Source organism: Eucyclogobius newberryi, unplaced genomic scaffold (assembly GCF_026437365.1).
Source record: "Eucyclogobius newberryi isolate DKJ021-1_F unplaced genomic scaffold, fEucNew1.0.hap1 SCAF_7, whole genome shotgun sequence".
NCBI classification, from domain to species: Eukaryota; Metazoa; Chordata; class Actinopteri; order Gobiiformes; family Gobiidae; genus Eucyclogobius; species Eucyclogobius newberryi.
This window is the reverse complement of record NW_027316389.1, coordinates 22,673,596-22,701,253: the sequence shown is the minus strand read 5'-3', so window position 1 is coordinate 22,701,253 and position 27,658 is coordinate 22,673,596. Positions and strand designations below refer to the sequence as shown.

At 39.5% G+C, this 27,658-nt stretch overlaps 2 protein-coding genes across 2 annotated transcripts; one reads left to right on the top strand and one right to left on the bottom strand.

Annotated features, from left to right (window-relative positions):
- The first annotated feature begins 2,786 nt into the window (after nucleotides 1-2,786).
- On the top strand, nucleotides 2,787-20,436 carry LOC140348915 (synaptic vesicle glycoprotein 2B-like). Its single transcript, XM_072435049.1, has 14 exons — nucleotides 2,787-3,218; nucleotides 3,707-3,933; nucleotides 6,970-7,150; nucleotides 8,709-8,860; nucleotides 9,359-9,492; nucleotides 9,670-9,759; nucleotides 10,130-10,243; nucleotides 10,317-10,405; nucleotides 10,594-10,669; nucleotides 15,018-15,106; nucleotides 16,298-16,431; nucleotides 17,268-17,468; nucleotides 17,546-17,705; nucleotides 18,299-20,436. The coding sequence occupies exons 1-14, from the start codon at nucleotides 2,983-2,985 to the stop codon at nucleotides 18,480-18,482; spliced, it is 2,067 nt and encodes a 688-aa protein (XP_072291150.1). The 5' UTR covers nucleotides 2,787-2,982; the 3' UTR covers nucleotides 18,483-20,436.
- On the bottom strand, nucleotides 20,437-27,149 carry LOC140348914 (aminopeptidase N-like). Its single transcript, XM_072435048.1, has 23 exons — nucleotides 26,984-27,149; nucleotides 26,268-26,362; nucleotides 26,075-26,191; nucleotides 25,740-25,926; nucleotides 25,517-25,659; nucleotides 25,055-25,191; nucleotides 24,849-24,975; nucleotides 24,621-24,775; nucleotides 23,829-23,942; nucleotides 23,596-23,739; nucleotides 23,245-23,310; nucleotides 23,103-23,168; nucleotides 22,841-23,013; nucleotides 22,672-22,751; nucleotides 22,281-22,411; nucleotides 22,155-22,210; nucleotides 21,937-22,084; nucleotides 21,714-21,805; nucleotides 21,518-21,628; nucleotides 21,285-21,452; nucleotides 21,068-21,208; nucleotides 20,883-20,964; nucleotides 20,437-20,812 (listed from the first exon to the last, which is right to left on the bottom strand). The coding sequence occupies exons 1-23, from the start codon at nucleotides 27,118-27,120 to the stop codon at nucleotides 20,663-20,665; spliced, it is 2,820 nt and encodes a 939-aa protein (XP_072291149.1). The 5' UTR covers nucleotides 27,121-27,149; the 3' UTR covers nucleotides 20,437-20,662.
- Between the last annotated feature and the right edge of the window lie 509 nt (nucleotides 27,150-27,658).

Below are 27,658 nucleotides of genomic sequence, written 5' to 3'. Positions count from 1 at the left end.
TGGTATCTATAATGGTTTACTGAACCCCTGGAAAGGTAGAGGACCAGGACCAGGACATTTAGATGCTAATCAGGTACTCAGGGTGGTTGAGCCAGGGTCTCACAAAGACAAAGAGGATTCTAATAGCCCATTAAAATTCTGAATAGGCTAGCTCGGTAGATACAAGGGGGGAGTTTCTGTTGAAACTAACAACTCTTTCTACTTCAGGAAGGCTCCGCCCAATGGGCGGGTCTTACCACAGAACAGTATTAATATCGGAGTTCTCGATCTAAATTCTTTTATTGACAATGACTCTTGGATGAGAGTCGAAACGTCTATTTTTTCAAACTGAGTCCAGATGACTACAACTGAAGCTTTTTCTACTATAAACTGAATATAAATCTGTCTATGGTTCCGTGGGTCCGCCTTGTTTAAAGTGTGTGGTGCTATTGTGAACTGGCTCATACATAAACAGGAAAGAAAGCAGTGAAGCATCAGACCTGAGCCAGCGTCTGAGAGAGACAAGCTGCTAATGACCTGTCAGCATCATTGTACAGAAGATAAAAGTGCATTTAATCCACAGGTTTTCTTAGAAATAAATACAAAATAATCAACAGCAGAGGACAACATTTGACAGGTCAGATTTATCTCATTTTAACTGCACATTTAGTTAAATGCAGAAACATCGATAATTTGATTACGTTGAAAAACATAATTTGTTTTGCATTGGATTGGGTAAATGTTTTTTAATCAAATAATGAAGTGCTAAAAGGACAAAGTAAGCACTGATTACATAATCATGTTACTGTTGACAAACTGGACATTTTTGCTCCTGATAAAATCTTCAGTTCCCTCTTACTGAGATTGTCCCTGTCACATCAGATAATGAATAATATTCCCAGCCGCAACAAGTAAGAAGCAGCTTTATTTTATGTGCCTTCTGTTGGTGGAGGACACAGAGGCCCACACTCGTTTCCCTTATCTGCTTTATTGTCTGTGAAATCCATAACCGCACATATTTATTATTCTGCAGCCTCATTATGTATTGTACGGGCAGGACACTAAATAGACTTTAACAAAGCCTAGTTGGTCATGTGACCAGAGGCAGCCTCTCCTTCCTGTCAAGTACTTAACATTATTGATGTAGGGGGAAAGTTTCTCTGAATAAACTGCCTAATCGTACCATAACTTAGTAGAAAGGTGTAAGTGTTGGATTTGTTTGGATGTACATTAATGCCAGAGTTTGAGCACAAATGAACAGAAGGACAGTTCTGAAATGTTCTGCCAACAAAAAGAGGAAGATCGAAAAAACATTCAATAGTTTCTTTGTTTTTTGAACTGATTATGGTGGTTTTATTCAACCCAGGAAACGACACAGTGCTGCAGCCAAGACCACTGAAAGTTTATCTCTAGTACACATTATGTCTTACATTAAAATGTGATCATAGTATCAATTTAACTGTAAGAACTATGGTTTCAAATCCTTGAGCTGCACAGTGGCACAGTTCAACTCTTTAATGTTAAGCTACAAGCAAAACCACTTTCAAGACAAACTATCCACTATCATAACCTCCAGTCAGGCACTGCAAGTATATAAAAGGCACATCTGTCATTGTAGTCTGATTTTATCACAACTTCACATTAAACATTGATGGGATTTATTTTGTTTTGGGCCTGCAGAGAATCCAAATGGAAGATGTCGATATGGAGCATCATTTGTTTCATCAGATTTTGAATGTACAGCACGCTGTCATGTACAGTGCATCTGAGGAATATTCACTTTTCCCACATTTCTTTATGTTGCAGCCTTATTCCAAAATTGATTAATTGTTAATGAATTATTTGCCTAAAATTGTCAAAATTATTTGCAAATGTATTAAAATATAAAAAATACAACAAACGCACTTAAGTATTCACAACGTTTGCCATGACACACAATTGAGCTCAGGGACATAGCTCACACCTGTTAACAGTGTCAGAGCACTAACAAAGCCATGAAGTCCAAGATATTGTTTGTAGACCTCTGAGACAGGATTGTTTCAAGGCACAGATCTGGGAAATGGAACAGAAACTGCAGCATTGTTCCCATGAGCAAAGTGGGCTCCATCATCCGTAAATGGAACATTTTGGAACCACCAAGCTCCCAAGGCTCTTCCTAGAGCTGGCCCAACTGAGCAATCGGTGTGAAAATGGGGATGAGCAAGAAGAGAAGACGTGCAGTAAATTGTCTAAGCCGAGATTCAATGCCTCATGACACTGGCTGCACCGGCCGGCTGCACATGGATCCTGGCACGTGTGCTACCGCCTCAACCACTGTGTGGTTGTACATTTTCAATATGTTTTTCTCAATTTCCACTTTAAAACCATCACTGTTAAATATTTTATGTAAAATGTATGTTTTCAGATGCTCAAATTCAGACAAAATGAGAGAGAAAACAAATCACACACTTTTTTCCCTCTAGCAAACCAGGGCATTATTGATTATTAATTGAGTGAATGTTGACAACTAATTTTTTCATTTAAAGATCTGCACTTGTGATTTAGACAGTTGAATTTGAGGGATTGCAAATCTATACAATGATTATGCACTTTTTTTACTTTAACTGAGACATGGATACTGTAAACTATAGCATTTGAAACGTAGAATGAAAACATTTCAAACATGGTTTTCAGGGTTTCACATTTCAAAATGTGATTAAACAAATTATCTGATTAATGCAGTCCTATATTGGAGTAGCAATTTTAACTTACTTCATTAACCTTTAACTGATTTGTGCTTTGCTTATTTTCCAGGGCTTTGAAAAGATAACAAATTACTTATTGCAAACCTAGCAAAACAGATCACAACCTGACATCTAAGACTCATGTCTGATCGGAACATCTGTGGATTTGAAGGATCTAGTGAGCGTGACTGTAACCAATGGACATAATCAGCTTATTTGCCATTGTTCATTTGAAACTCCCTATTTAAATTAGCCATTCCAAACATTCCTGTGAGTCAAGATGGCTGACCCCTACCAGAACAATTACTATCACCAAGGCAGAGGAGACGCTTATGGGACGTACGGAGAAGGTGGCGGCAACGAGGGTTACGGGTACCAGACGGACTATCCCGCTCAGGAGGAGGACGCTGCCAGTGATGTCACAGAGGGACATGATGAGGAGGACCAAATGTATGAGGGGGAGTACCAAGGCATCCCACATCCGGACGAGACCAAGGCCACACAGAGGGCTGCACGGTAAGAGGACACATAACACCACACGAGATCTTGAAGAAGTGTTGACCATATTCGATTTATTGATAATCATCGTCATTATTCTGGTTACACGTTAATATAATCATAAGAACCAGAAAGTATTCATTGATTTTAGAAGACAAAATAGAACTGCTATTAAATCAGTACTAAAAAAAATAAACCTACATATGAAGTGCTGTTTATGTCACATACAAGTGAATATGCGTACGACAGGTAATACTTGGTTTACTTTTTATGTTTTGGGGTTCTTTGTCTTGAGTGAAAAACACAGTGATCGAAAGGAAAACATCATGGATAACTATGTTTTTCTGTACAATCTGGTAATACAATGTCAGTTATCTCTGTTGATGATTAGCACGATTATACAAAATGTACTCCAAAGTATTATTCTCTTCCATTTTTATCACGATTAGCGATACTATAACACTATTGCTGCTCTGTAATTGTAAAAAGTCTATTCACTGTTGCAGGACAAAGTCTCGAGGCGGGGCCAGCGCTGCGTCGGAGCTGCAGGAGCTGTCCGAGCAGTACGAGGACATCATGGAGGACTGTGGACACGGGAAGTTCCAGTGGACCCTCTTCATGGTGCTGGGGCTGGCGCTCATGGCCGACGGAGTGGAGTGTTTCGTGGTGGCATTTGTTTTACCCTCTGCTGAGAAGGACTTGTGTTTATCCAACGCAGAGAAAGGGATGCTGGGTAAGGATTGTCATGTCTGAAAGGTGCACTGTGTAACATTTATGGACTGCCACCTCCTTGTCTCTTTAGAATATTCCTCAGTATGGAATTTCACTTATCTAGCTCCATGGAGACAAGCAAGTAACGCCACCAGGCTAAGTTGCAGGTCATATCTGTGGAGAAGCGATCTAGGTCATAATATTACGGAGGTTTTTCAAGGTATTCCTTGCAACAAAACACTAGTAATTGAATGAAGGAAAGACACATATGGTTACAGGAATGCCATACAGTGGAACCATCTAGGCAAAGTCATTATTTCATTAGTTAGAAGCGCCAATCCAATCATAACTGTTACAAAGGGCACCTTTAACATGGATTTTACAATAAGTCATAACCATAATTTAAAAAAAGCTACACACAAAAGAAGCAAAGTAGCGCTTTGACCATATCATTTCCTGTAGTGTTTCAGAGTTGTCCATAAGTCTTTTGTGAATGCTGCAGTGCTATTAGCTAATGGGGCCATTCAGAATATATGCAAAGCTTTACAGTTTGTGTCTGGCTCCAATCTAAATTACTGGTGTAAGGAAAAAAGCTGTGTGTGAACAAATTTACTGAGACTGGCAGTTTAAAAATCAGAAAGTCCAACACAGAGAAAAAAATCCACTTTCTATCTTCCATATACAATAGAGAGAAAGACAGAATCAGACAGGGATCAGACTCGACAAAATGAATGTAAAATTAAATGATCCACCTCATTCTGAGACTGATTGTGCAGTGATCATCACAAAACCTCCCAAAAGTGTCCATATAGTGTTTGTACTGTGTGTTATCAGAACAATTGTTGTGTGGCCAGAGAAGATGCTTTTTGTTTGATTTGGGGGCTTGACATTTCATTCCAAAAAAGGGTTAGACAGACATAACTGTTTCACATTTCTGAATCATAAGCCTGTGACTAACTAATCATCTACATACAATATATATCTGGGGTGTCGAAACTTTTCACTGAGGGCAGCATTTTGAAACGTTCACGGCGCGAAGGGCCACGGGCAACATGACAATGTGAATCATTTGAAATTTAGCTTTTGATGAAGTTTTGATGAAACTTTACACCTTTTCTAAGGCTTGGAACATTAACATTAAGTCTGCATCACATCTACATTGTTGATAATTAGGTTGTGATGGATGGCAGAAATAACTACGTTTGGTTGTTTCAGCTAATTTAGCAGGAAACCTGTTGACCAACAAAAAATGCATTTGGCCCCTGGGTCATAGTTTGGTCACCCCTGCAGTATATAGTACATTAAATTAAAGGAATCAGAAGTAGAAGAATATATGCAATTTTGGAAAGTTCCCACATTTTGTCAATTTTAATCTTACTAGAAATATAATTTGCCAGGACATTTGGGATTTAAAATTAGATTTAAAATTTGTATTGCCGTTGGACTGAAAGAAATGTGATTTCTCCCACTGTGCCAGCGTGTTTTCCTGTGTACCTCTCCCAGTATTGTTCTCATAGTGTGGGTTGAAGCTCAGAGCAGTGTTCGTGACTCAGCACAGTTCCAGCTATCGATCCTTAGTGTCCTGACTTTGCCTTTCAGCTCTGCTCTTGGTCTCATGAACCTGCTTCAGAATCATCCGGGCTTCATCGTGCTTGGCGTTCTGTCACATAACAAAACAGAATCACACCTGATGTTAGCAGAACTGTACTATTGACGCCAGAGACAGAGATATTTAAATACATTTCATTTTCAAAGGCATTTTCAGGCACAGATAAGTGTTGAATGAATGAACTGGAGAGCACAGACGAGACCAAAACACACCATCAATTACAAATGAATGTGTCACCAATCTGGCCACAAACAGGTCATTCATTATCATGGTTCACTTTCTGTCATTCAAGTAAATAGTCCCAGAGTCCCGTGTGCTGAGGGCTGAGAGGTAGTTTTGGCTCTCTGAAGGTGAGTCATGTTTGCCGTCTCCTGTGGGGCCCCATCTGTCCCGTGTGTGTGAAGCTGGCAGCTATGTTTGGCAGAGATATAGTAACTGTCGAGAGCGAGACTGCAGTAGTGAAATGGATTGGACATGCATATGTCCAGCTCTAATACAGCGATATTAAATCTGCCATTAAAATATAGGTGTATATTGCAGTGGAAATATTTGGTAAATTGATTTGTTTATACAGAAAGGGGTTAAGAAATACAGTTAATAAACTAACAAGCAGATGTAATGTTAGCAACACTGCACAGGAAAGAGAATCATAAAAGATGTTATGCATGGACAAAGTTCACATGATTAACTTAAAACATTTAGTGCAACGTTTGATGTGACTGAGTGGTTAGTGCTCTAGTCTCACAGTAAGAAGGTTCTGGGTTAGACTCCTGGGCAGCTCAGGCCTTTCTTTGCTTATTTCTCCCTGTGTCTGTGAGGACCACCACAGAGGACTAAATTCCCCACAGGGACAATAAAGTGTACCTTACCTCATCTTGACACGTCAGTTAATATTCTTCACTATTATTCACAAGGACAATTTCATTGTTTTATTTTCTAACTTTCTATTAGTAAAATCAACAATTCTGTTCAGCCCCGCGAGGCAAATGCTGTTGCAATTTTGGACTTTGATATCTGTCAAGTTTGAAAAAAAGTCAATGACAGAAGTAAAACTTGAAAACTATAACTGTCCATTTCATTTATGTTCTTATCTTATCTTTAGAAGTGGAGTCCTGAAGGACCATATTTGTCCAATGTTTTTCCCCACCGGTAATAAGGTATTAGGGTACTTTGTCCTTTAGGTTTATACGATTGCTTTTGTGTAAATAAAGCACATGGTCCATTAGGAATTGGAACCTTTGAATAAATTCTCAATTAACTACTTTAATAGGTGCCAACAAGCCTAGCCAATTTTAGAAAACGTTACCCAAGCAGCTGTCCTGGGAATGACTATTTACCATCTGGCTACAGAAGAAACACTTCTAATTAGGAATATGAGGAAATATGAGCAAAAAAAAAGAAAATCAAGTTTGAAATGTCTCTGAGTGAGGGTTTGGTGATTTGTTGCAGGTCTAGTGGTGTTCCTGAGCATGATGGTGGGAGCGTTCCTGTGGGGCGGACTGGCAGACAAACTCGGCCGGAGAAAGTGTCTGATTGTGGCACTGGCCATCAATTGTGTGTTCGCCTTTCTGTCGTCCTTTGCCCAGGGATATGGCTTCTTCCTCTTCTTCAGGCTGCTTTCTGGAATCGGGTAACTACAACACACATTATTTACATTGAGGAGCAAATATTAGAGCATTTCACCATGTGAATTAAGTTTTCATCTAATACATCTGTGTTCATGCAAGTGAACTAAATGCCAAAGTTAGTGTAGCTCTCTATGTACCATATTAACTACATTGGCAGTATGTTCCTTTGCCAAATCAATGGAAGTTAAGCTCATTGTACTTTTAGTGGCCTTTTGAAAATGTCAGGCCTGTCTTCACTTATCTTTCTGAGCTATTTAAATGACAAAGGATATGTCAACCTTCTAATTACCATTGCCCCAACCGTCTTTCCTGTTAAACAAAAGCAACTCAGTGAGCAGAGAAAGTTTAGTTTAACAAGATTTGCATCATTTATATTTTTTATTTTACTAAAAGGTTCAAGTAAACGTTATATCTAAATCGGCCAATTTCCCCTTTAAATGTTTGTTATTGCTCTTTAACATATGATTTACTGTTTGAAATATCAATCTTATTCAATTATATACCAAGTCACGGTTACCTTCAATTCTGTTATGACTAGCGATCTTATTTCTTTTAATTACAAAAGATTGATGTTGGTGCATGAATCAATTTATGACTTGCTAGAGGTTTGACCCAATCAGAGCGTTAAATCACAGCATGTCTAAAAGGGTGACTGTGTTTAACCTGTGTATACGTGCAATTCCCTTGTTGTCACTTTTATCCATGTCTGGGTTCAGTCATGACCTGTTGTCACGACCCGCGCTGTAGCCATATACGTTCATTAAAGCTCTACATGTTTTATGAACACTGCAGAACATTTACATCGGGTAAAGCATCCCTGTAAATCCATATCTCATGTATACATCTATCAGACGGACCATATGTGGAGTGGGCTGACGCTGCACCGAGCACCATCTCAAAATAACCCCAATCTACAGGGACCCACTTAGAAATCAGGTCACACACAAGAAGAGTGTAGAGAGAGGGCTTTTATGCACCACTGTTCACACCCAACGAGGCGCTTTTGGTTTCATTTCACTGTATTTTTACTAAGGAAAAACTGTCAATTTTTTCAAAGTATAGATTTTTACTGCCAGTGCCATCACATTTGAATATAGACTAGCAGCTGGCCAATAAAGCGAGCATATAGGTCAGTATAGCACAGATAGATGATAAATACAGTTTTATATCAGTGTTTGAGGTTGTGGGTCATATAACTGGGAGATTGGTAGTTATATTTCCTAACCTATAGAAGACACCAAAATCCAACATGGCAGTAAAGCAGAGTCTAAACACCTAAAATGTCCTTTTATTGTGAATTCTAATTTAGCCAGTGTATTAGATGTCATTATACAGTAATATACAGTATGCTTTATTTTTGCTTTGTTTAGGTTCACAAATTTGCTACCTGTATTTACTTGGGAGGATTCAGTTGTTTTGTATTGCACGCACCTTACATCTCAGTACTATTTAGAATTTAAATAATTAAATCTACCATGTTTTATTAACTGACTGTGAATGTTAATACTAAAAAAACAAAAACAGTTTGCTGATTATTCAAACATGTCTTTTCTTTTGCAGTATTGGAGGCACAGTCCCTATTGTCTATGCATACTTTTCTGAGTTCCTTCAGATGGACAAAAGAGGAGAGCACTTGTCCTGGCTCTGTATGTTCTGGATGATGGGCGGGATCTACGCCTCGTTCACAGCCTGGGGAATCATACCCAGATATGGTAGTTTAACCACACCCTCCGCACTTCTTTAGACATTAAAAGTGCTCTGTCAGACATGTAATGAATCCGTGTTTTCCATATAGTTCAGTCTAAAGTAGTGTACAGGCGATCCTTATTTGAATAATGCTGTAAAAATGTCACATAATCAGAAATCAATTTTTTTTTTTCTGCAAACAGATCATTTTTGAACTGATAATAATTCTTGCAAGAAGTACTAAATATACATCATTATTTGTAGACCATGGAGAAGAAAAAGAAACTATGCGGACCACCATTAGTAAAAACTTTTTATTTATTAGGCACCTATTTGGCCACTCATTAGCAAACACAGTAACACACAGCAGTAACATACAGACTAAGATTAAACAGTTTATACAGACAGTTAAAAGCATACAACAGACATAGCATAGCATACAAGCATACAATCATCAATTCATTGAAGATAAACAGAGATTACAGTTCCTGTTATGTTCTGCTTGTGTGTTTGTGTGTGAGTAGGTTGGGGCTTCAGCATGGGCACAGAGTTCCAGTTCCACAGCTGGAGGGTCTTTGTAGTGGTCGCAGCTCTTCCGGCCATTGCCTCTCTGGTGGGGCTGACCTTCATGCCTGAGAGCCCCCGTTTCCTGCTGGAGGTGAGACTCCAGCGCCACAATCGCGCCACCTCATCCGTGCTCTCTAGTTCATTCAGTCAACACTTCAACATCTGTGCCTGAAAATGCCTTTGAAAATGAAATGTATTTAAACATCTCTGTCTCTCTGGCGTCAATAGTACAGTTCATGCTAACATCAGGTGTTTTGTTATGTGACAGAACGCCAAGCACGATGAAGCCTGGATGATTCTGAAGCAGGTTCATGATACCAACTGGAGAGCCAAGGGCCAGCCAGAAAAAGTCTTTACAGTGAGAATTTTTACTTGCAAAAATCCGGTGCATTTCCCACATTGTCGGAAAAATAATGCAATCAGAGTTGACGTTCACAGGAAACTTTGATATTGTCCTGTGTTTGGTTTACTTTTTGATGTTTAGAGTTGCATTCAATAGTAGTAGTAATAATAACAATAGTAATAATAATAAATTGTCATTTAATTGCACCTTTCACGACACTCAAAGACAATTTATAATAACACATAGTAACACATAAAAACAGCATCACAGACAAAAGTAACAGTGGAATCAGAAGCTATGCAAATTTAGTATTATTTGTTGCGATGAAAGCAACATTTTAATTTATTAAAATATGAGTAATTCAGACCAACTTTGTGTCATTCAGGTAACTCATATAAAAGCTCCTAAAACGGCAGAAGATGAGTTTATCGAGATCCAGGCAGCCACAGGAACTCCAGTGCAGCGCTGGGCAGTGCGTTCACTGACCCTCTGTAAACTGGTACGTCTTTACTGTAAATGTTTGGTGTGGAAAGTGCAGAATAAGCCTAATGGTTGTGTTTGCTCTCATAAAGGTGCTGAAAAACATTGCCTCTCTTTTTTCTGTGGAGCTGAGATTTGCCACACTCTTCATGGCCATTATCTGGTTCTGTATGGCCTTCAGGTTTGTAATTCCGTTTCATATCAAAACACAAAAATAACTTATAGTTTACAAATATATATTGTTTTGAACTAAAACATTACAGCTAAGAAATTGCTTGAAAAACAATATTTCTCTCGTGTTTCTCTTGTGTAAAACACAATATAGTATAGCAAACCATATTACGCACTTTGTAACCTTCTGTTTTGCAGTTATTATGGTCTGTCAGTGTGGTTCCCCGACATGATCAAACACCTGCAGTACGAGGAGTACGAGGCCAAAGTCAAGGTAATACTCATCACATTTATCTTCCTCAAAGTCCTTGCAATGATGGCTAGTGCCCCACACTTTCTGAACTTGGTTTTACACTCCGAGAATGCATCTGAATTGTGTTCTTGGATACACCTCTGTGTTTCTGAAGTATTGCTTCTAAGCTCATAGACAAATGAACACATTTGATTACCTGTCGTGTCCTATGCCTTATGCCTGAGTTATGGCCCGTTCAGACCGGTGCGGCAAAAGCGTCCAGTTTACATTCAAAGTCTATGTAAACGCGCGTCGAGCACCTCCTGCGTTTTTGCGGCGCGGCTTCCGCTTATTTGCGGCGCGATTCGCCGAGGAGCGCGGCGAGGCGGGCGCGCTTTTGCGTTTTCCGCTCGAGACGCTTTGACGGGCGTAAAAGCATCAAAGCATCAAAACGGTTCGCCGCAAATAAGTTCAGAATTTTGAGCTTTTCTGCGGCGTGGCGGTGCAGCAGCCAATCAGAGATGACGCTCCGGTGATGTACGTACACATTTCACCCGAGAAGAACCGGCACCACAACAATATATATATATATACATCTATATATATCTATATATCTCTCTATATATATATATATATATATATCTATATAGATATATATATATATATATATATCTATATAGAGAGAGAGAGAGAGATATATATATCTATATAGTTATTTACTGTTCTATTTTTCCACAAAATAAATTATTTATATTATAAAATGTGTGTCCTGTTTACATGCATCTTTTTCATATATATAATACTGGGGAGTCTGTGGGAAATTCAGTGGCTATTTAAAGATGTACTTATTTAATTTACCACAATTCAAGATCATAAACAAAAACAAACAAGGACAAGATGAGATAATCCTTTATTAGTCCACACAGTGGGGAAATTTCAGTGTTACAACGCACAAGTAGGTACAGAAGTAAAGAGAACAGATAACTTAAGAGCTGAGAAGCTTCTCACTGTTTTATTCATTTAACTTTATCTCATTCTGTGTAAACAACCAGACATTTGGGCTCAATCTTGAGTGAGCATGTGGTCTTTGCTATAAATATGAAAATCCCTTTATCAAAAACACTTCTGTGTTGTGGACGTCCAGTCCTCTGTTGTGGACGTCCAGTCCTCTGTTGTGGACGTCCAGTCCTCTGTTGTGGACGTCCAGTCCTCTGTGTTGTGGACGTCCAGTCCTCTGTTGTGGACGTCCAGTCCTCTGTTGTGGACGTCCAGTCCTCTGTGTTGTGGACGTCCAGTCCTCTGTTGTGGACGTCCAGTCCTCTGTTGTGGACGTCCAGTCCTCTGTTGTGGACGTCCAGTCCTCTGTGTTGTGGACGTCCAGTCCTCTGTTGTGGACGTTCAGTCCTCTGTTGTGGACCTGAAGCTGCTGGTGATTGTCCTGTAGAAATCCCCAGTGGCAAGAAATCTGAATAATAAAACAAACAAATAACTGTATAGCCTAAATTTAGTTTACTTGTACTTTCATTAAATATACCACAATCGAATTTTAAATGGTGCACTAGAACAAAATATTAACGCTATGAAAACTATGTTTTTTTTACTAAAAAAAATATTAATTTTTACTATCTATGTACTTTTCATTGGTTTTATACACAACCACAAGCATATACATAGCAGATACACAACAGATACACAGCACATACACAGCAGATACACAGTACATACACAGCAGATACACAGCACATACACAGCAGATACACAGCAGATACACAGTACATACACAGCAGATACACAGTACATACACAACAGATACACAGCACATACACAGTACATACACAGCAGATACACAGTACATACACAGCAGATACACAGCAGATACACAGTACATACACAGCAGATACACAGCACATACACAGTACATACACAGCAGATACACAGTACATACACAGCAGATACACAGCAGATACACAGTACATACACAGCAGATACACAGTACATACGCAGTACATACACAGCAGATACACAGTACATACACAGCAGATACACAGCACATACACAGCACATACACAGCACATACACAGCACATACACAGTACATACACAGCAGATACACAGTACATACACAGCAGATACACAGCACATACACAGCACATACACAGCAGATACACAGCACATACACAGCACATACACAGCACATACACAACAGATACACAGCACATACACAGTACATACACAGCAGATACACAGTACATACACAACAGATACACAGCACATACACAGTACATACACAGCAGATACACAGTACATACACAGCAGATACACAGTACATACACAGTACATACACAGCAGATACACAGTACATACACAGCAGATACACAGTACATACACAGCAGATACACAGCACATACACAGCAGATACACAGCACATACACAGCACATACACAGCACATACACAGCACATACACAGCAGATACACAGCACATACACAACAGATACACAACAGATACACAACAGATACACAACAGATACACAGCACATACACAGCATATACACAACAGATACACAACAGATACACTTTATTATTGCGCTCAAACATGAATATTTCTGTACTGACCTGATGGACAGATGGACAGGCGTCTGTAGTTGTTGTCCTGGTACATGTCCGCGCACCAATGCGGGAAAACAAGTCATCAAACAGGACCCGGGACAAACGAAACTACAGCTGAGAGCGAGATTTATCTAGTCTTGAAGCAAATTATGTTATTGACTCAACTCGGATCACTGGTGGATCCAGACACGCCGCCGAGCGTCTCCGTTTTTGGGCTTTGAAGAGCAAATACGCAAAAGGCACTTTCTAAACTTTGATCCGCCATTAAAGAAGCCAGACTGACAACACCTCCACTGCGCATGCGCACGCGGCAAACGCGCGTCTGCTTACTATATTTCGTCTCTGCTCCGCTGCGTCGAGAACGCGGCGTATTTGCGTTTTTCTTCATGCGTACTTGCGTCCAACTTCGCCATAACGCGCGAATAGGCGTTTGCGGTTTGAACGGGTCATCAGACCTTAAAGGTGCCATAACATGCTTTTTTCACGTTTCGTAGACTATCCTAAGTGTGTAATTGATAATAATAATAAGGGTTGTGCAACACCCTTAACATAATAGTTAAGAAATATCACCAAGACCTTGGACCCCCTCACCAACCCGGAAATGCAAACGGCTTGGTTTGATATTCGCCCCCACCCTTGCGAAGAGCGATCTGGTTCCCCCGCCCAACCCGTGACGTAGCCCCACAGCTGTCTACTCCGCGATGCGCCGCTTCTGCCGCGCGAGTATATATATATATATATATATATATATATATATATATATATATATATATATATATATATATATATATATATTTCTTAAAGGTGGTATGGACGATTTTTTTCAGCAAATTTTTTATCATATTTCCTCGTGGCGTGGATAAATCATTTGTCCTGCCACGTATCAATCATAAAACGCACCTATCGCTCACCTGCAGCCGTGTGCGGTTCGTGCCCACGTTTCCGCGTGCCTAAGCGCATGGATCTATCATAATATAGTTCCCTCAGTGTACGGGGCAAAATGAAGACGGAGAAAGACAGTTCGAGCTGACGCAGAAGTGGACAGAAATCTACGGGAGACGAGCGATGCGATGCGCTTCGTTGCGCTAATAAACAAACGCACGTGTGTGTTGTATCAGTCCACACGGGGGAGTGTGCATGCGCACTTCCGCCTGTGTTCGCCGAAAAATCGTCCATACCGCCTTTAAGTCTTATGTCCATTGCGCTCTTATTTCCTGGTTTTTCGGTATCGGATAGAACTTCTCTCCGTTTATTTTCCCGGTTGCTGCATCAATTGCCTCATAAACCTTCACCATTGTGATAATAGTAAAGAGTGCGATATCATTAATGACGTTTTGGGCCTCTTTGAACCGTGTTTCGTCGTAAATCGAAGCAGAAAAACTTCGGGGCTTGTATGGTGAGACACGGGTTAGCCTGGAGCCAGCGCGGAGCCGGGGGGAAGGGGGCGGGAGGCGGCAGACGGGAGGCGGGAGGGGGGTGGAGAGGGGGGAGGGGGAGGGGGTGTGATGTGTGCTTGCCCTTATGACGCGGTCTTGCACCCACCGCCCGTCAGTTTGGAGATTCGCGGAAAGGAGATAGTCTGTAATATAGCTAAAAACTGCGGGAATCAATCAAAAAAACACTCATATATGAAGCACAAATAGCAATGTAAGAAGGTTAAAAGCTCTGAAAAGTCGATTTTGCATGTTATGGGACCTTTAATGTCCTCAAGCTGTCTAATAAGCAAGTCCTCAGCAAGTATTAAATAAAACAATTAATGTACAGCTCCCTTTTGTGTCCTCAGGTGTTCCATAGAGAGCGAGTAGAAAACTTCCATTTTAACTTCTCTCTGGAGAACCAGATCCACAAGGAGGGAGAGTACATCCACGATAAGTGAGTGAAACCTGGAACTCCTCTTTTTATTGCACACTTGTAGTCTGTTTTCTTTGTCAGTTTGACTGACAATAATAAGAAGACATCAGAGTGTATAGGTAGTCATTTAATTACTTATGTAATTAGTTGTAATTAAATGTAATGATTGTACTTTATCATTTCATTCTGTGTTCATAGCAGCATGATCTTGTGTTGAGTGCATTAGCTATATGTTAACAGTCAATACTTAATTGCATATGCTAATGGAGAGTCAGATTCATTGTGCATTGTGAAAGCAGTAAACTCTGAGTTTCTGTGCCCTTCACACTGTAACACGAGAGAAGACACTGGTGTATAATACTAGGGTTTCATAATTCATCGAAGTGAAGCTGGCAAAGATATTCCTCTGGTTTTGAGCTATGAGATGCTCCTTGATGTTTAAATCCTCTAACAGTCATATGTCAAGCAATAGCAACATTTTAACGCATTGTTACTGAACTAAATAATGAGACAAAGTACAACAATTAATCCTGCTGCATAAAGACAAGGTAATGCATTACCAGTCCCAAGTATGGAAGAATACAACAAATCATTTCTAGAAGGGCATCTGGGATAAAAACACTACACAACAATTTCAAACAAATAAAAAGGATATGGAGCACTCTGTGGGTACATGTGTCCAAAAATATTATAACACACAAATGCTCTATTGGATAAAAGGGTGTTTATGTATATGTGTTAAATATTCCCAAATGTTCCCAAAAAATGTGTGCAATAAGAAAACAGTGTGAAAATACGAATCCCTGAGTTCCAGAGAAATAAATAATATTTAACACAATAATATTTCAACAATCCAGTTTAGTGTATTTACACGAAACAATCTATCAATGTCTTTCAATTCTCCGATACATTTTTAACCTTTCCACAGAACATTAGGATGTTTCTGAAATACCAAAACCGGTTTATCTTTATGCAAGCAGCAAGCTTCACCTTCAGAGAGACGATACCAGGGCAGATATACAGTTTGTTCCAATACTGTATATTGCTAAACTTCTATGCGTCCTGCAGAGCTCAAAGTGACAGAATGGTTTTGAATGGTTTTGATTTAACATCACATTCTGTCAGCTCTTGCTCTGCCGCTGCCATGGCGATAGAAGTCCATACTGTTTTGGCCTGTCAGTTTGTCTGTGTGTGTCCATGCCATGCTCGTAGGTTCATCAACATAGAGATGATATCTGTCAAGTTTGAAGACTCCCTCTTTGAAGACTGTCGTTTTGAGAACATCAGGTCCACAGACACTATATTTGAGAACTGCACCATTCGCTCCACTGTCTTCACTAACACAGGTAGGTTAGCACTACAACATTTACCTACCCACACTAGAAATATAAAGTCATTTCACAAGCTCTAACTATAACACTTACCGTATACTTACCTTTTGTTTGTTTGTCAGCTCTTCATACACAGAAGTATTCCACTATATTCTTTAACACACGTCACCATAAATACATTTAGAAAGGTGAACATTTCCCATTAATGAACAGGTAGACGCATTTCAAGATGGCTCGATCATGTGTAGCCGTACTAAATCTTAATTATATCTAAGGTCTCTCCAGGACTCTGCGTGACCCACCACACCATCCATTATATTGGACCTTAGACAGTTTATAGCCTCAACACAGACAGGATAAGTGCAATGTAATAAGATGAAATATGATCTTTGAATAAAAGTAGCACATGGATCGACAGCCTGTCATCACGCCGAAGTTACAGTATTATGAAATGTTTGAGGCTATTTTTTGTATTTGATTCTATTTCCCACATTCTATTCTTGATTCTATTTCCCACATTCTAATCATAAAATAATTTGTGGTGGAAATTGTTTAGAAATATTGCTTTACACGTTTTTTAAATACAGCCAAGAGTTTGTTCAACTGAAATACTAATCCTATATAACACAAAAAAGTAAACTCTGAAAAGTACACTGAACAATTGTTAGACTTTTGATGTTTGTGGCTCAATAGAAAAGAATTTACTCAAGAACTAGAAGATCTTTGCATTTGAATCCAGTTTTTTTGTAGAACATTTTACATTGAGGTAACAGTGAGCACCTAACCATGCTCAAAGAGAGAATATTATCCCATCCAACCACTTGACAACAACAACGACTGGTCTTTTTCAGATCTCTGGGAGGAACGCTTCATCCACTGTAAGTTGGAGAACGCCACCTTTGAGCACAACAAACATGGCTGCCACTTGGACACTTTGGAAGAGAATGACGACCTCATATATTTGGTCAGCTTCTTAGGCAGTTTGGCTGTTCTGCCCGGCAACATTATATCAGCACTTTTCATGGAGAAGATTGGCAGAGTCAGAATAATCGGTGAGGCTGTTTGTTGTGACCAGTAAAGGTTGGTGCGATGTTTCTCAGCTAATCCTCGCCTCTGCTCTGTCTCCCAGGTGGCTCCATGCTCATATCTGCGGGCTGCACTTTCCTCCTCTTCTTGAGCTTCAGCCAATCAGCAATCATCGCCCTTCAGTGCCTGTTCTGTGGCGTGAGCGTGGCAGCCTGGAACGGCATCGAAGTGGTCACCGTGGAGCTGTACCCTGCCTCGAAAAGGTACATAACGGGTTGCATTTTAAATGAAATATTCTATTTGCAGCTTTTTAGAACAAGTCTTCATTTATGGAACTAATGGGATGATTTGGTGATGAAACGTAAATTGCAGTTTGCTCAGCATCAGAAATCCAACAACAGAAAACACCAACTTCCAAAATATGTATCTCAATAAAAATAAGACAGTCTTTGTATATCAGGGAGTTATGATAATGTGTGTATGTATGACAGTATCAATATTTGTTTTAACATTTCGTCACCACTTTATTTACCGAACAGTGAAATTATCACTAAGATTCAATCTGCTGTTGTCATAACGCTTCACCTAATGTGGGCGTAACCTGAGTGAATGTGCTATGATGGTATGTCTAATGGTGTTATGGAGTGTTAAGGATTGGATTGTCAAAAAAATAACTACCCAAATACTAATCAATTCTGAAATTAGTATTGACACTAGATACTGTATTAGTGCTGCCTGGTGGTTGAGAGGTTGAGCTGCTTAATTGCTATAACAACAGCTTGAAACCCCTGAATACTTGGCTCATAGTGTCAATTGCAAATGGATCGTAGCAGCATGTCGGTTTTGTGTGTTTCAGGGCAACAGCGTTTGGGGTCCTTAACGCTCTGTGTAAACTGGCAGCAATTCTGGGCAGTTCCATCTTCGCCAGCTTCGTGGGCATCACTAAAGCCATCCCCATCTTGCTGTCTTTTGCCGCGTTGGTGGGCGGAGGCCTGGTGGCTCTGAGGCTCCCTGACACGAGAGAGAAAATCCTCTTGTGAGCGCTGGTAAATCTGTGAAGTGAAGCGGATGAGGAAAAGCATCTGTGATCCATGTACAATGCCAAACACTTGTCACCTGCTTATTATCATGTTTCATAATAGTTTGAGTGCGTGGGCCGTCAGTACGAGTGAGATTTTATGTCACATGGTGCGAGTCGGTGTTTTGTTTTTTACTTTTTAGAACATTATGGTTGTGGGAAGAACACATTTTTACCATGACTAATTATATTTATTTGTATTTTCTCTGTCCATGTTCATGTTAGTAATCACATCAAATGATTATTGAAAATGTCATCGTTACATTGATTGCAAATTTAACATTTTGCTGTTTATTAACGCTAAGCAAACTCAGCAGTTTGCTCTCTTTGACCTTTACACGAGCATTCACATCAGAGACATGACCCTGGACTATTAGACGTGATTGTGATGAACCTATACTCTGTTTTCACCTGGTACAGTAAAATGAGCATTAACACTTGTGCACGGAGACTTCATCTTGTTGAATAATTCCATGACAGCAGCCACATTTGCTAATTTACGAGAATCATTTTGGAAGTGATTCTGCGCAGACAGGTCAACACACTGCTGTAGTAAATAGGACTTTGTTTCTGTAAAATGTATAATTGCTTCCAAATGCAAGCTGAAACATGCTGTACTGCTTTGAGAAGACAACTCCAGGAACTCGGCCTGTATTTGTACATATTGTCAATTTGTATTTATTTCTTTTCAATTTTTGTCACCTGCTTTCACTACTTCAAACCTCCACACATTGTCACCCACTAAACAACTTGGATCTTGTACAGTTTGTTGTTTGAAATATCTCTGTAGATGCTCAAGAGTCTTGTGCTGCGAGTGGCTGCATGTTTGTCATTTATTTTTGCTTTTATTGCGCTGTAAGTCTGTGTGTATTTATTGATGGAGTTGTATACAGAGTTGGGCCTCTGTACTCAAACGTCTTCCACAGAGAACAGTGAGAGAGGATGCTTCACTGCATTCTGCCACTGCTCATGTTGGCTTTGCTTTGACCAAACGATATTGCGTGTTTTTACGTTCTTAACATGGACCAATGACAAGTGTATACCACTCAAAATGTATGTACGAACTTTGTGTAAAAATGGCAATAATGTCTGTACCAACTCAGTCTGGAGTAGCAAGATTACTCTGCATTACTTTACTTTTTGTTGCAAACAGTGGAATATAAGCATGGTATGGTCATAGTAAGACCCAGCCGAAAATGAGGACAAGTATTTTGGTGTGTTCTAGCTTGTTTGCAATAGTCTTTAAATAGCCTGAATCCACTTACACTGTGATACTGGCATTTTTAAACCTCAGTATGAACATTATTATCTAGTGATTTGTGTTGTACAGCCAATAACTTCATTGACTTGAGAATCTATGTTGACTTTTCCTTCTTTCAGACTGGGTTTTGTTACGAGGTCAGGCGTGTTGTGCACTTTCAAAATATCTTATAAATACTGTATAAATAGTGTGATGACAATTAGTATTAGATTAGAATGAGCCACTCAATTAAGGGCACCAAGCTTCATTGATTGTGCCCACCTCTAAACCCCATGAAATCGAGTCTAGTGATATGAAACTGGCATACTAGTTTACTGTGTATCAAGAATAATCATTTATTTTAGGCCAGCCTGAGTATATAGTGGTATAAAATCAAAGTTCAATGCTACATTACTATTGCTGCAACAAGTGCTGTGCAGCTCTTCACTCAACTCTGTCTGTATATCTCTGTTTCCTTAGACCTGCCGCCCATCTGTATGACATTGCTGTGAAATGAAAAGCCATAATTTGTTCTTTGTTGAAATAATGTATTGTAATTTGAGCCACTGGCTTTATTGTTGTTAATGGATGAAGAAAATGTTGAGTGCTTCAATTTCTGTTTGTTGACTGTATTTCTTGCTGTTTAAACCAGAACAATAAAGGGTTTAACAATGAATGGCGTAGAACACATTTTTATTTTAAAAGATAATAATAAAAGAATGAAATGAGAAATAATGATTAAATTAAATGTATTTACATCCACATTTACGTAACACTTAACAACTGTATGAAAGCTTTGTCTCATTGAACACAGTTTTAATAAAGTTTAACTAAATAGTATGCAAAAACTATCATTGTTTTCCTAGTCACAGTCAGCATATTTAAGTCAGAACCTTATGATGTCAAGTTTGTCCAATGAACCAGTCCAGAACCTCCTGCTGGTTCTGCTGTAACCACTTGATGTTGGCCTCAGTTCTCTCCAACGCCTGCTCCACAGCTAAAGTGGCTGAGCCAAAACCCAAATGCTTGTGCTCGTTCACAAAGTCTTTTAGCTGCAGAGTGAAAGTGCCATGTTAAAATACTCACAGATTTGAAAATACTCATGGATTTTCATGGACATACCTGTTGCAGTTCAGTTTGTGTGGAAAACCTTGCTGTGACACCACTGATTATTGAAGCAAAAGAAAAGGATCCCACTCCATATCTGCAGACAACACAAAGTGCATGTCATTAAGGCAACATTCATGAACATTGCATTCACGTCATGCTTATTACAGGCATATTACATGTGGAATAGTAGAACTCACTCAGTGTACATGTATTCCCATTGCTCTCTAACAAAGTCCCATGCCAATCTTTGTCCCTGTCGGTTGCTGGCCACAGCAGTGATCACTGATGAGGCGTCCTGTTTGCGAATCATGGTTGCATTTAAAGTATAAGACAGATATCTGCAACAAAAATGTGACATGTTTCAGATAGATAGCCCCATAGCGCCCTCTGCTGTGAACTCAGAGTAACTCACACCTCTGCAGCAGCTCAGGTTTGGTGGCACAGGCCAGAGCAGTCATGAGTTTACTCGCCTCACTGGCCACAGCAGCGCTTTTAAACTGGGACCAGCCAAAGTCCCACTCTCCCTCTGCCCCAGCAGCTATAGCACTGCAGTACACCACTGAGCGCACGTTTGGAGGAATCCTACCAGAAATAATGATCAGCACTGTGCATGTGACATGCACCAATGTGAATATGAATTAACCTACATGTTGTTGTGAGGGCTGTCCATCCACTGTCTGAACCAAAGCGAGGTCAAGTTCTGGCACTCTGTGACTCCTGTCTGACAGGCGACACGGATGGCATTCACCTGGTTGTATCTACACACAAGTACAAATCAACAGCTCAACATAAACCACAATTCTTTTCTTAAATATGAATGTGTGTATTGAGTACAGAACTCACTGGTCTGTGTGTCTGGCTGGAATCTCAGTCCACTCTGATGTGATGGTTTTGAAATGTAAATAGAGGGGTGTCACAAGGCTTTTCATGTAATCCTACAGAACAATGTTTCAGAAATAATATAAACAATTAAGTTAAGTTAAATGCCTAAAATATTCCTCAACTACCATAAGACACTTTCTACTGTCATGAAAATGACACACGTAGCAGCTCTTTAGTGAGATACCTGCAGAGGTTGGTAGACATTAGTTTGGTCCAACATGAGGTAGTAATACTGCATGTTGTCCAGAGCAGACTGCCACGGCATGTACTCAGTCTCTGCAGACAGGAACAGGGTGGTCCTCAGAGCCAGCGTGGCGGACACAAGCCTGGCCCTACATCACAAAAGATAAATAACTCAAGTGTCAATTCATTTCAAATCGTACCTTTATATAATCTACACACCTCGCTAGGTTGAAAACATCGTCTATTAACTGGGCTCTGTTTATCAGGGGTATTACCTTCAAAGAGAGACAACACAAGCTTATATTTAGTATTACATTGATTATAGCATATATTCAGTAAATATACCTGATGTTCTGAATTGAGCTGAATGAGGAGGCGCTCCCAGTTCCCCAGATCATAGTTCACACGATAATACCCGGTCACATTGACGTTGGCCAGAACCCAGGACCCTCCACCTCTCATGTCTAAGTTCACCTCTGAAGAATATGGCAGTTACCACACTGCAATCTTAATTTATAATGCAGAATATTCTTATTGTAAACATTGTTAAGTTTTTGTCTTCATGTAAACAGCAACAATTCAATAATCATCATATTTAACATTTTGAAGGTTAACTCTCTTAGGTATTAGTACTTCTGCTTACTGCCACTTGTATGACACTTCCTATTTATTTAATGATGTTTGCTTGACTTTATTTTACAAACAGCACAAATTAAACAATGAAATTAAATCAAACCTGTCTTTTTACTGAGCCACCACACATTGCTTTGGATGAAACCGTCTTTCATCCAACGCACAGGAATCACCCAGTTGTAGCTGAACATTAAACAGCAAACATTACATTAGTAACAGCAAAATATTTATATGTTTTTTATGATAAATCTTTGTGATATGCTGATCAATACTTGTATGGTGACATGACTGCAACATCTGACTCAGGATCTAACAGGAAGTGCTTCTGAGTAACGTTTCCTGTGGCTGTATCTATGGTAACCACAGGAAACCCCATTTGAAGGACCCAAGTGTTCATGATCTCTCCAACATTATGAGGCAGAGACATGTTATTGTTTTCCACTGCCTGTTGACATCAGAGGAGAACATTTTTAAATCCTGTCAACCTTTTATAAACGTAGCTCTCATTATGAAGCAGATCTGAGAGTTTAATACCATGTTTAGATGTTGCCACAGATCTTCCCCGACCGTGTTGCCGTAAGAGAAGGTTGTGAGATAGGTCTACAAGAAAAGAACAAAGTACATTGCACCCACTACTGCTTAACTGATTAAATTATGATAGTATAAATAAAATTACACTTAGCCCTTGGACAAAAACGGGTTCAGAGAGAAAGTCTGACAACATCCGCAGCACAGAAGCCCCCTATGAACAGCGTCTATTGTTACTAAACATAAATGTAGTTTCAGCTATTTAATAAGAACTCTATTAATTCACCTACTGTGAATGATTTATAGCAGTATTTCAGACTTTAAAAAAATGGAATTTGAAAATAAATCTTGAACATTTCAATTTGAATACTGTTATTTGTAGTAAAGTTTACACACTCTTTTTGGACATCAGTATCAATAAAACAAGAAACTTTGAATAATTGAAAATATACTATAAAAGTAAACAGATGTATTTTCCTAGTATTGGTAAATGTAATACCTTGCTGTATGAGATGGCATCAAATTGCTCACTGATCTGCTCTGGTTTTAGGATGTCCTCTTCTTTGGAGGACAGAGGGTGGGACGAGGTCAAAGCATCGACTGCAAACACTCGGTGAATGTCATCTAGTACAATCATGTCTTTCTGAACAAGAGCAAAATAAATGATATACATATATGGGTCAATTGTAAATGGCATAAAAAGATGAACACGTATTATAAAACACGTCTCACCACGTTCCAGCCAGGCTCAGCGTAGTCAGCTCCCAGGTAGGACACATAGGACGCAAAGCCTTCATTCAGCCACACTTCGTTCCACCACTTCAGAGTGACTAGGTTTCCAAACCACTGAAACATATCGCATTGCTTTTGGTTCAGACTAAGACCTTATCTGTTTTATATTTGTTTGTCGTTACATCCGTATGTAAGCATGAACTTGAATTGCATATTGTATTGTTGTTAAATCAATAAAACTGCTTTATTGTGATATTTGATCAAATGTTGTCAAAGATAAGTGTTGAATACATAATATGGATATGATGTTGAAAAAATATACCATATTTGAATTGCAAAGAAACTACTAGAAACCTTTATATTGATGTCCATCTAGTATGTGTCTATCTAAATAGTATCAGTAGTTCTAGCCGTATCCAGAATAGGGCTGCAACTAATAATTATTTTAGTGGTCGACTAATAAAGAGTCTACTTTTCAAACATTTATGGTATTTGTACGTTGAGATTTAAAAAAATAAATGTTGAAATATGGGGACTACAGACTTTTAAATAGAGAATAATAACAAAATTTGTTGTGTGTATCACAGCTCTTTTTTGACATTTTGCAGTCTTTGGTAAAAAGGTATTTTGATTTGTGTTTAAGTGTCTACATTGCCCTGATAACGTTTGCAATTAAAAATAATAAGACTGCAATTATTATTTATAGTCGATTAGTCACGATTAGATAATTAATCATTGCAACCCTAATCCAGACGCACAGAAACGAAGTACACAAAGCAAAAGCACACGAACCATATGCGCAAGCTCGTGTGCGATGATGGTGACAGTGGTCTCCTTGTTTCTATTGGAGGAGCCCACAGGATCGTAGAGCAGGTTGGTCTCTCTGTAAGTCACCAAGCCCCAGTTTTCCATGGCACCAAAGTAGAAGTCGGGCAAAGCGATCTGATCTGACGGACACAAAAACAACACCACCGCTTAGCCGTGCTCAAAGGCCCACCGTGATGAATTTAACAGGCTCACCGGACTTGCTTAAAGGGTAGGATATATTGTAATAATCCTGAAAAAAGTCCAGGATGGGTCCAGTAACATTGAGAGCGTAGTTTCCCTGCTCAGACTCAATGGCCTTCCTGCGAGCCCAGATCCGTATCTCAACACAAAAATAACAACTTTAGCATGTGTTCCAACATTTGTTTCAATTTCAGCTATTCAAAGTGTTTCAACGTTACCTGAGTGCCCTGCTGTTCCACACTAAGAAACGTGAAGTCACAGACGATAACGGCCAGTAAGTAGGAAGACATTTTCTTGGTGGATTCAAACCTGGTCTTTGTTACTGCGACTCCATCTATGGTTGTGTTGACTACATCTGAAAGAGCAACAAAATTAGTTACTGTTTGCATGTCATTATTACTTGTTTGTTCTTATGTTTATTTAGTTGTGTTTGAAGCTGCTTATATTCCAGGAAAAGACAAATTTCCCCTCTGGGACAATAAAGTTAATTCGGATTCTGATTCACAAGCTCCTCCGTCCATGGGAAAAATTGACAGGCTTTGACTGTAAAGCTCCATTGTACATAGTATTTAAGTATTGTTAGCTAAATCAAGACAAAATGGAATGCCACAAAATAGGCCGAGTGCATCTTTCTAACAACAATAAGTGCCACATAGACAGTACAACATTAAAAGACTGACCAATCTCTTTGCCGTTTGACAGGGCCACAGTTCCTTGAGGATGGATCAAAGTGATGTTGAAAACTGCCTTTAGAGCGGGCTCGTCGAAACAAGGGAAGGTCTTTCTGGCATGGGTCGGGTGCATCTGAGAGGTGGCAACGACCCTGAACAAGGAAACTTCAATGAATGCACAGATACGTGTGTGATGTTAAATGACCAGAAAGACACGCAAATGTAATTGTACTTTTTAAATCCATCTTCTTCATACTCGCTCCTGTAAAATCCAGCAAGGTCGTCTGCCAGTTCTCCACGAAAGGAAGTGAACAGCTGATACGTGTGGCCAGCTTTTAACTTCCCGTTCAGGTGGATGACCATATACTCTGTCTCATGTTGTAACCAGAAGGATTTGATACTGGGAGCAAGCTCTTCCCCTTCAAAAATGCAAACAAATACTTTCAATTATATTTATTGTGAATCTGCATCCTATTGTACAGTGCTTCACATAATTGTTAAATGCCTTAGTTATGTTTTTAGGAATGTCCTGCCTTTCAACAGTAACAGGAGAGTAAGCAAAAGAACCTGCTGCTGTGAGTCGGACCATGTGATCACTTTCTTGGAGAACAAAGTCGAGCTTGTTGGAGTGAATCAAGATGAGGTCAGTGTCCGTCAAACACTTAAACTCCACCGTGGACTCCCCTGCAACAATAGAGTGAGACAATCTTAATACAAATGGTTTCTTGTAGCACGTGGAGCCAGTACGACAGTCGTTAACCTGTGAAGATGTAGAGGTTATCAGGGTTGGGGCGAAGGTGAGGCCACAGGATCACGTTGTAGGAGTGTGGCACAAGAGCAGGAGGCAGACGGTACCTAAGCACAACAAAAGAAACATTCTCTCATAGTTTAGCCTCTTGACTGTGGTTGCTAGTAAAGTTTGGTGTATTCTTAGACACAGAAAAACAAAGTAACTCTAAATGCTTGTGACTTCTCACCTAGTTTCATTGAGATGAGATAAGAAACCTGAAGTCAATGATTCACTGCCAAAAACGTTGTCTTTTTAAAAACCATAGGCTTGTTGTGATTTCTTTAAAAATAAAATGGTATGTCATATTCAAATAACAGAATGGTTACCCGCTGAAGCTGTATCCCAAAAATGAATTAAATAAAAATCAAGCATTTAAGATGTATTTCACTAAGGCTCCGTAAGAGGACCCACTGCTTCACAAAATCACCATATACAGTCTTGGTAAAAATCTATATTTAGTTTAAGTCTGCAAATAGAGGTGGCCTAGAAAAGAAGCAAGCATCTGAAATATTGCACTTTAATTAGATTTTCTGTTGTTGTTTTTGTAAAAGACAATCATTTTTGGAGAAGAACATTTCTGTATCATTTTAAGGTTTACTAGTCAAACAGAGAGCCTCTTAATATGCGTTTTAAATCTTCTGGGAGGTCTATGTGTATAGGCTGAAGATCGTCCAACTTGATCGTACCTGTCCCATGGCGCAGTCGCCTCGGCCCCGTCTCCCATCAGGGCAATGGTCCATAAGGAGACAATGGTCGCCACCGAGGCCACGGCCAGCAGCGTACACAGCACGCACAGTTTACTGACACGGCAGCATTTCACCATGTCTCTCGAGGTAAGGTCAGGCTAGAATTTGAAGTTGTACGGCGCACAGTGACTGGACACGGACTTCCCAGGCTGATAACTTGTGCCAGCGCAGGGCTTCATGTGTTGATACACTGCTGAAGGGGAGATAAGGATGATAAATTGTCCTCGCTGTGATTGAGTGTAGTCTGCTTATAAAACCTCCCTATAGCCTGGGAAGAATTAATAAACTGTTGTAAGTTAGGATCATTATTGATACAACTCATCTGTTCCAGCACAAAGACAAGGCTATAGTGAATTTGCACTAGTCGAATAGAAAAGTACATATTTGTGAGGTTTGTGCTTAAATGAGTTAATTTGTTTTTCTATATTTTATCATAGAGAATACAAGTAATGTGTTGTCTGAAATAGTTGCAGAGTTTTATTTTCCACTTCTCTGAACATGATGTGATGAGAAGGTTTAAAGGGCTATCCATGACAGTGATAACAGTATAATTGTGTATACAGTGAGCATCCTAATCTAAATAGCAACTGTATCTGACTGGGAATAAGCTAACAA